The 10,000-nt window shown below is 37.7% G+C and overlaps 1 protein-coding gene across 9 annotated transcripts in view; it reads left to right on the top strand.

Annotated features, from left to right (window-relative positions):
* The window catches only part of LOC138042951 (tachykinin-like peptides receptor 99D), a 46,813-nt gene that overhangs the window by 25,010 nt on the left and 11,803 nt on the right, over positions 1–10,000 (top strand). For 5 of the 9 annotated variants that reach the window (XM_068889030.1, XM_068889026.1, XM_068889027.1 and 2 more), the window contains one exon: positions 3,339–3,425. The exons of 2 other annotated variants lie outside the window; for them this stretch is intronic. Coding sequence is in view for 1 of the 7 variants with exons in the window: in XM_068889024.1 (XP_068745125.1) it covers positions 5,150–5,218 (69 nt within the window). In the remaining 6 variants the exon portion in view is untranslated. Of the gene's footprint in view, positions 1–3,338; positions 3,426–4,086; positions 4,105–5,111; positions 5,219–10,000 lie in introns of those variants that run through there. 2 more of the 9 variants (XM_068889037.1, XM_068889024.1) reach the window with 2 other exon arrangements.

The following is a 10,000-nucleotide window of genomic DNA, read 5'->3' as shown; positions in this document are numbered from 1 at the left end:
ATCACAAATTTCAGCCCCCCATAGTGAAATATTCAAGTTCTAAGTCACTTCCTCTACGTATTAGGTTTTTTTTCCGGTATAAAACAAACATCTTACAAACAGCGGACAATGTTTCAAGTTTGACTATATAAATAGAAAAAAAATTATTTGTTGATGAATTACTTATTGAAAATTCAAATAAGCAAAATCTCGGCCTGTATAATTGACTTCGGTTACTTGTACGGGCCTCGAATATCCTTCTTTGCTTCAATCAATAATTTATTGCAACTCAGTTTAAAACTCAGTTTCCAAGGATATCCTTGGCAAAGCATTAGTTAGTGTCTTATATTTTACAAAAAATGGCTTTTTGGTCAAGTTCGTTTAATTCTAAAATTCAGTTTCTATTTCGGTCTCCCAAAATTTATACCCCTACCAACTCACGCAATGAGGTCATCATGATTGTTCGTGCGAATTTGTTGTCTCACAGTGGATTGAGTTGGTGGAGGCAATTCTATCACGTTTTAGATAACCAGTGCAAATATTTTCAAGCGGTCAGAGAGTGCAGGCGGAAATGAATCAATCATCTTCACATGTAAACAGTCTTTAAGGTATATGGGAGAAAGACACCAAAATGAATAAGTAAAGTATGTTTTGACGGAGATTTTTTTGCCACTGAGCCAAAGGTAATTACAAATACTCTTTTGCGTCAAACCAAAACTAAAAACGTGACTGTCATGTGTGCTTTGGTAAGTTAAGCCCGCCCACTCCAGCAATTTTTTTCGGTGCCGAAAACTCATTTGTTTGTTGGGCAGAAATGACTTGGATGAGCGGAGGCACGCACAAGAGCTAACCGAAAAAGAAGGAGCTCGAGCCCTTTTAAATTAAATACGCCGTCGTCTTGGTCGTGAAGAGAGGGTCTTGGATTCTACCACTGTACAGTATTTGCCACGCCGTCCGCTCAACAAACTTTCGCTCGCGTAAATTTTTATTTGTATCATAAGATTTTGTTTCCTAAAAAAGATCGTATCAAACTTGCTTTGAAAAGGCTTTTTATGTAAATGCTTTAAATTTAAAGCGTTTATCGCGGTGTTTACTCCTGTGGCACTGCTCATTTCTGAACTTTTATCCCTTATTGATGACGCAGTAGTCGAAGCTCTACTAAGCTGTAACCCATTTTAAGCGTTCATCCTGTGTTAGCAGCTGACTTTCCTTTGTCTTCAAGATTTCTTCGCTTAAGTCACGAAACAAACTTAAAATACACTCAAAGAAAGCCAAACCTCAACGTTTAAAACGAAAAACTCATTGCAATCAGTTCTAAGTCATCGTCTTCCAATTTTTGTCCTAATTTAATCAAGAGTGTTCCCTCTTACCCATGAATTCTCTGTTAACCTTCAAGAGACTTAACTTGCAACTATTTTACCATTCTGGTCTTAATTTTCTTTTAATTTGATGATCGAACTCAGCGGGGATCTTTTGGCAAGTCTTAAGCCTCTTGACTAAGAGGTTTCCTCAGTTTCCTTGCCATCCAAAACTGAATTATTGAAATTCTCAACTTTGTCCCACAAACTTTAACTGCTATTCCAAAATTGTAATGTATAAAATAGTGGTGTTGATAAAAAAGATCATTTATTCGTTAATTTAGACTCCATCATTCACAAGACGAACACAATTGCTCCAGAAAGGAAGCTCCAAAGGGTTTTTCACAGATAACGCTGAGTTTCCAAGCCGGGAAAAGGATTAAACTGCTATTGTCGATCCTTTCAGTAGGAAAACGTTTTGATATTTGTCTAATTCTATTTTCAGGCTTTTTTAAAGGTTCCGCGAGTGTTATGGGCTACTGCCCCAACCGTTTACATGGCAACAGTTAAGCATTGCTTGAAGAACGTCTTAATTCAGTTTTTTGAAAATAACTTAAAAATTAACTGGGTTTGCTAGTAAGTTTTTCAAATTTTGAAAACCCCATCAAATCCTTTTACCTAATACATTATAAGTATGAGAGAAATTTATCCAGGAGAACTTGAATTATTTATGACAACGCTTTTGGAAGATGAAAAAGGAAATAATCCACTTTGTCACTGAGTTATATTTTTAAAAACTCTCCTTTGAAATGCGGTGAAACAAATCTAACTTGTATCACTGCCACAAAATCAGGGTAGCCGCCGAGCTAAATTTCGGGGTAATATATAGGGGATTTAAGAACTACGACGGCGACGGTGGACGAAAACGTCACCTCAAAATATAACTTGGCTCTATCGTAAGTCTTTCGTGATTATTCATTCTCGTCCACGTCCTACAATGTGGGCGTATCCTAAAAAAGTAGTATCCTAAAAATAAATTGGTACGAGCGGTTTCAGAGTTAAAATAGAGAATGAAGGATTCTCTGTTTCATGCTGACGTTGTCGTCAAAACCTCAAATATGGTGATTTCACGTCGTCGTTATGCAGAGGATCGTTAATGATACTTGCTTAAATCCGTGCTGCACGTGCAGCACGATTATTCATGCTCTTTTAACCAATGATATCATTGTTTTGTGGTGGTGTCGTAGTCGTGACCGTCGCCGTTTTCTTAACTTCCCTATTGCTCGACAAATGAACGAAATTTGCTACAGGTTTTCATGACTTTACAGTCACATTTTTATTTCCGTTCATCGTTTTCATTCATCAGCTGATGCGAACAGCTTAAGTATAGCGTTTGTATAGCTTCCACTTCCGCCCGCACTCGGAGCTTAAACTGCTCAAAATCCTTTCGAGCTTCATACAGTAATTGGATGATTATTTAATTATCTCACATTACGACATTTTTTGTTCTTTCTAAAACAAATTTTTCTTTTTATTTCTTTTTTAATGAGTGTGTATCCCCGCTTGACTTTCCCTTTTCTTGGAGTCAATTCAAAGACATTTCCATGACGGTCACCTTTCCCGACAACTCAGTTGTTTTGGTCTTTCATTGCCGTCTTCATCAATCACTTTTGTCGCATAAAATTAAAGGCAATCACTAAATAATAAATCATACTCTTGGATGTAAATGAAGTCATATTGATTTTCCTGGAAGTCATAAACGAAATATGGACCATGTAAATCCCACTTTATTTGCTGTTGATGAATGCAATACTAATTGTACCATTATGTTATGTCCCTTTCGTCGCTCTTTTGTTTCAGTCAAGAGATGTTTTCAATTTGTATTTGATCTACATTGTCGTGGTTTCAAATGTGTTTTACAGTATTATTTACGCTTGTAAGGCCCAACTTCTCCTAGCCATCAGGGTCGCGAGTATCCCAATGTCGCTGGTGTTTTCTGACTGATTGTGGCCAAAGCTAAGTGTTCGGATCACGAATTCATATCATTCTTGTTATTCGCAGGGCTGCCATAGTCATTTCGGGACAATTGCATTCAAAGCACATCTGTGATAGTTCCGTAATCTCTCAATTCAAAGGAATATTCGTGAGGTAATGTACTGTTTTCTTCACTTCTTTCATTGGGAATTCATAATGCAATTGCTAATAACTGAAAAGATTTTAGATAGAATCGCAATGTTTCATTGTCTTGCAGAAAGCCTTTTTACTTCAGTTTCCTATTAATACGATAAAGTGTCAATTTAAAAAAAAACTTAGTTTTGTTACTACACCCATGTTCGTAGCTTCTATCCTTTCGTAGTGCCATTCACCGCACTGCTATTATCACGGTAAGATCTAATAACAAGTTAAACTTTTACAGATTTATAAAATCTGGATTGCTGGATTGCCTTTTTCTTAAATAAAGACCCCCTATCAGTTGGACCAAAAGCGTATACTAGCACACCTAAAGTTATAAATTAAACATTTTCTCTTTAATCTTTAATCTTTAAGAGAGGTGCTCTTATCGGACAAATGCTTTACGCTAGCATCCTGGTTTTAGGAAACCGGCCGTTTTCGAGTTCAGAAATTACTTTCTTATGACTGTAATAGAAAACACAAGATCACATTTCTTTTTCAATTAATGAGGCGGTGACAACGTACATACCTGTGACAACGGATTCTCCTTACTGTCTGAATTGATCTACCCTGGTCCCAGAGGTATCGGAGGCAACTTTGCTTTTGTTTTTCACGATCCACTGCCAGCGTATGAGGAATCAAGGATATCGCTGAGGTGTGGTCAGTTATATGTTTGAGCTTTTTAATCAGACGCCGAAAGCAAGACGCAATTCCCTTGGCTCAGTATCGTTATGAAACAACACCTTTTCCTCAGTGATAGACAACCTTGCATAAGCCATTTTGCTGTTTTAAGGATTTCAAGCCTTGAAAAATAGCTGAGTTATGTAGCTTTCGTTGTTTTCCTCAATCGATAATTTTTTATGCGCGTAAGGTGTTTATGAACCAAACCAATTAGACCTGCCCACATTTTGGGCATCCTATCGTTGATCATCTTTGACTGCATTTAGCCTTCAGTACTTTAAATGTCCGTGCATTGTCAGTCACATTTAATTTTAAATTGCAAAATCGAGATGTTTTCCCATAACTGAAATGAAGGCATAAATAGGTCATTTTTTCTGACACATGAAACTGACCTTGACATGCAGTCTAGGGCTATACAAGTTATTTAATCAAAATGTTCACAACTGAGTTTCTCGACGGGCCCTTTGTTTTCTTTTTTTGTTATATAATAACCCGAGACATTGAGTTAAAAGAATTATAGGAGTACTCAGGAACCCATTGCTTATGATAGAGTTTTCATGTAAATGAGAGATAAGAAATTGCTTTTGCCCTTTCCGCCGGCTTCAGTCTGAATTACCTTCAAATGATAAGATAAACTGTTGCGCTAAATTCAAATTCATTTTAAAGGAACTTCTCAAGTTCAAGTTAACGCATTGGTTCGTTAAACTTAACGATTCGGATATACGGCCGCTAAAAAAAAAAGAAAAAACTGGCTGTTGACTTGAGCAAATGAACGGATACTTTTCTTCTAATGCGCATGTCCCATAACGTTTCCACCCTCCAGCTACCTAGGGAAGCGGTACACAAAAGAAATGCTACCCTCCTAATCTTTCTTTGCTATATTAAAAAAAAGAAAAGAAATGAAGACTTCAAATCAAATTCTAAAAGAGCATATATCATCCAGAAAATAACTATAATTTTTGGATTCATGTAACCTTATAGCACATCGGCGAACTTCCTTTGAATAATATTAAGGCTGCATGCATGGATCCAGACGTATAGATGTTGTGAAGACGTTGAACGATTCGGTGGAGCCTTCGTTTTGTGAGGTGAGGGACAGATGGCAATTACACGAATTATGAGATATAGTTGAATTTTAATTGGCTAGGTCTCATGACCTTAAGACAAATGAAGGTTTTTATTCGCTTTAGTTCTGTATTTTTCATTATTTCCTCGGGTACATTAACTAGCCATAGCTTGCCTTAGTTTTCCACCCTAGTCTACTTAACGGGCAATTACGAACTCTTTGCCTTGTTTCTCTTTCATTGGACCCGTTGTACGTGAACATTGCGAGATTGAAGATAATTTCACTGTACGCATGTACCTTTTAAAATCATCTACTAACTTGAGGTTGTTGGAAAGCAAAAATAACTTATTTATTGGTTGAAGTCTTGAGCTTTCAATATAGTGCGTGCTAGAATAAAAAAGTTAAGCTGATCTGGCTGTGAGCTGGCTATTTTAGAATTTCAAGTTTCAAGTTGTGTTTTTTCTTGTGCTACGTGACGGTTACGTTACATCCTCAACTCCCCAGCCAGCTCGACCGCTCACTGAAAAAGAAACAATAATTTGGATAGCTAACTTCCTGCACTTGAATTCATCGCCGGATGATCAACAATCATTCGCCCCGCTTCGTGATCACCTGGCTGTCTAGACTGTCTTTTTCGACTCAGTCAACCTTCTGTGATAAGTCTTCTCAGAAGCCCCTCGTTTCTGTTGTCTTTTGTTCCAATCGAGCTATTGTAGTTCTCTTACTTGCATGGCCGAACTGGGAGGGGGGGGGGGGGGGGGGAATGTTTTACCTCCTGGCGGAATTTGATTTTGAAACTAAAATGAAATAGCTAACAGCTGTTAGTCCATTAGATAACCACAATATTATTGAGTTCTTTTAGGATAAATTGTTATGCAGAATTTTCTTATAGTTTATATTTGAATTTCAAAAAGTTGTAATGCAAATCATTTAACTCTCTGAAGAAGTCAGGCCGTGCCTGACGAAATATTGGTAAAACAAAAAATATATATATATATATATCCTCACAGCCCTACAACCAGCCTTGCATTATCAATTATTTTGATTTTATGCAGAATTAAGCCGCTAGAACTCATCATTAATTTTCGTAAATTTGACGTTGAAACTAAGAGATTTAGCGCGCTTTCCGGAACAAAGATATAAAAAAGCGATTTCTTTAAGTCAACTTTAGGAAGAATACAAAATGAAACTTGCCTGTAGTGTGATAGCAGCTGCTTCAGACACATTATCGGAAAATAAGAAGTTTAAATAAGAAGTTCATAAAAATAGGTATAGAAATTAGGGCCTCGGTCAAAATTCAATTTTTGGTGGCTTTGGCGCTTTGTTTGTATTACTTTTAGGGTTTCCGAAAGTTTTAAGGCTACGATTTTCAAGAGTTTACTTGCAATTAGTTTTGTGTTATTGTTGTTTTGGATTTTTAATTTTGCGTCACCTAATAGCCAGTGTTCTCACGTGTTTTTGTACACCTTTCTAACCTTAACCGCGTAAGTATTTGATCGATCAGGATCGAAGAGAGATCGTTGTTTCAAGTTACGTGTGACTGTTATGGCCTTAAAGCCGGAATTTCAATGGTTTTCAGAGTGCAAAAATAACTAAGAAAGGGGAGCAGAGATGGCGCAGTGGTGACAGAACTCGCCTCCCACCAATGTGGCCCGGGTTCGGTTCCCAGAAGCGGCGCCATATGTGGGTTGAGTTTGTTGGTTCTCTACTCTGCACCGAGAGGTTTTCTCCTGATACTCTGGTTTTTCCCTCTCAGCAAACACCAATATGATTGATATGTATTAACTTCATTTGATTTCGTTTGTTCACGACCCCACGAGCAATTCAGCTCTAAATATTATCGTGTGAAAATAAAGTTCTATTATTATTCTATTATTACAATAACATTTCGCAATCTTCCTCTTGCCGATTGAAGCAATTTCTCCAAGTTCTCTTTAGTATTAAATGGATAGGATTTGCAAATAAACGGAGCGAATAGATAGGCTGGGTTTTTACTGGAAAGCAGATGTCAATCCTCAAGCCAAGTACAGTCGAGAATTACCTTACAGCTTACTTAAGGCTCTATCTGTCAAATCTGATTGGTCATCATGTTACAAGTATATTTCAATAACAATCGTTTGTATTCATGGTATTCCGGTATTACCCTTATATCCTTAGCTTATTGCAAAAACAGCTGTCAGGAGATTAAATACCCCATTGCTTTTTTATTTCATCTCAACTCTGTGTGAAATTTTAGGTAATACTAGGATTCGTTTTCAATCTTCCTTGGGCTGATATTCTCTGACTTTTAACAATGTTCTCAATTATTTGAACACACACATGAACCTGCCGAGTTATATAATGCGATGCCTTGAACACCGTTTACAAAAGCAGATGTAGAAAGGAAATGATGAAGGAAAATAAATGGCTTAACTGAAATGTAAATGACATCCGTGGAAAGGGTGAGTTTGGTTTGTGAAAAATGGGTCACTTAGTATCTTTTTTAATTATCTCCTGGTCGTTCGAATTCTCTTATTTAAGAAAAAAAGTGATTCCGTTCCGGTTTAATTAAAGAGCTGATTGTCTTTGATTGGACTCAACTGGCACCTTTCACTAAACCGAGGTGAGCCGACTGCTTCTGATCTTTTTACCCCCAAAGATGCAAGTGATGACAAGAGAGGACAGATATCTTTTATCCTCTCTTGGTGATGAAGTAAATTCGTCGTTTCAAAGGTTATAGCCTTGGCCTAGATCAAGGAGTCTCTGTCATGAATAGTGCTCAGATCATCTTTAGGAGAGTCAGGGATCTTAGCTTTTCTTATTTGTGCAAAGGAGATTTTTCATTTAATGTAAATTTGCTTAGATCAAAATGGCTTTTCAAAATTGGAAATTCATGTTTTACAGTGAAAACGGATGACACCATGGTTTGAAGAAAAATGGCTTAAAAATCATTTTTCCTCAAATCATCCCGTCCTTTTACATTGAGATTCCCAATCAGAAGTGACTGCGAATTTCTGTGGTTACAAATATTAATTTGTTTAGGTGATTGATATGTTTAAATGTGCCAATTTTATGTCCGTATGTCTTTGTTAACTGTGATGCATTTTGAGATCTAGAAGATGAAAAAAGGTAGTTTTTTTAGTTAGCTTCCTTTATAAGCCTAAGGTTACACAATTGGCCTTAAAAAGAACTCGGTATCTTAATTAGAGCCCTGTCCCATATTTTGACTTTCAGAGAATTCAGATTGCACAGCATTAAAAGCTTCTCAAACGATATTTGAGTCAAAATTAATTTTCGATCATAGAACGGCTGCTTGTAGAACTTTTATGTGTCCTTCGTTGCTTTTAAAGTTAACGATGTAGGTTCGTTTTGGAGAGGAAGTGCAGTGGAACGTCGTTTTGGCCAATCTAGACTACATTAATGTCTTCAGTAGTAAAACGAGCGAAATTGTTGAAAAAAGCAATAAAGGCAAGTTGAACACACCATAACACCAACCCGGTGTGGCCAACACATCAAGCATTTCACTTGGTTAATTGGCAGCCATAGACAGCTGTTTCGGCCTTGTTGTTGAGCGCATCTTCATTAAAATATATGAAAGCAACGCCGATTCATCAAAACTCCGATAAAATTTCTCAAACTTCGTCAAATGAAGGACTTCATATGTCACGTTACTCACAGCTCTATATGCGTTACAAGCCAGTAACTTGGAATTGACACCGCGGTGTATTTGCTGCTGGGCGAGTAAGTGGAAATTGTCATGAGTACAGCTGGTTTTCTTACTTTTTATTCCTCATTTAAACTTTCAGTTATTTTTTCTTCCGCAATGCCTACTGTATTGTTCCCAACGTGAACTGTTCAAAATCCATTCAGCAGACCGAGACCAGATTTTACTATGATGTTACCTTATAGGAGGCGAAACAGTTTGCACTATGATTTTACTAATGTGGTGTTGCGAATGTTTAGTAAATATAAGGAAAAATGCCAGCGAGTTACTCGAATGTTTCTCTAAAACGCAGCGAGCGCCTCTCTCGCTGGCCGGTAAAACCATAGATAATCTAGGGACTGGTTATGAAACCCTGGGAATTTCAAAAGAAGGAACAATGCAGTCGCAATTAGATGTTGAACCGACCGTGACTCTGCACCATCTTTTTTTGGTTCGCAAGTTAACTACTGGGTTGCCGTATGGCAATCCCAGTCGGAAAATGGGTAGACTTCCCTTTTTCTTTTTTTAATTTTTTTTTCCTTGTCGGTAAAGTCTTGCCTGTCACTCCCCTGGTAAGTGGTGTCTTTATGCATAGAGCCTTCTGAGCGTATTTTCTTAGGATCGAGAGGGTAGTGGAATTGCGTAGATTTCTCTGGTGGACACAGTAGAATCATTAACCTGTTGTAGCCTGCAATGACGTCGAAAGCGGCGGGTCTAATTTGCAGGTCGCAGGTTGCAGGTCGCGGGTTGCAGGTCATTGTTTCACCAATACAGAAAGTATCCTAAATATTCTTAAAAGCTAACCTTAGGCGTAATTAGGCCTAAACAAAAGTGTTTAGGCCTAAGGTTAGCTTTTATGAATGTTTAGGATACTTTCTGTAATAGTGAAACAATGACCTGCAACCCGCGACCTGCAAATTAGACCCGCCGCGTCGAAAGTTATGTAACGCGAATGGCGTTTTAGTGGATCCTTAAACAAAATATACCCTTATGGAGCTCAATAATGGAACGTCAGTTGGATAAACTCGGCAGGCGGTGAAAACCAACACCTGGAATCTCAAAAGCGACGAGTAACGGACGTCGACAACAATCTGTCGCCCGTCGAGCAGAAATCAAAGTGAG

This window comes from Montipora capricornis, chromosome 3 (assembly GCF_036669925.1).
Source record: "Montipora capricornis isolate CH-2021 chromosome 3, ASM3666992v2, whole genome shotgun sequence".
NCBI lineage: Eukaryota > Metazoa > Cnidaria > Anthozoa > Scleractinia > Acroporidae > Montipora > Montipora capricornis.
The sequence above is the reverse complement of the archived record's forward strand: the minus strand, read 5'-3'. Positions and strand labels throughout refer to the sequence as shown.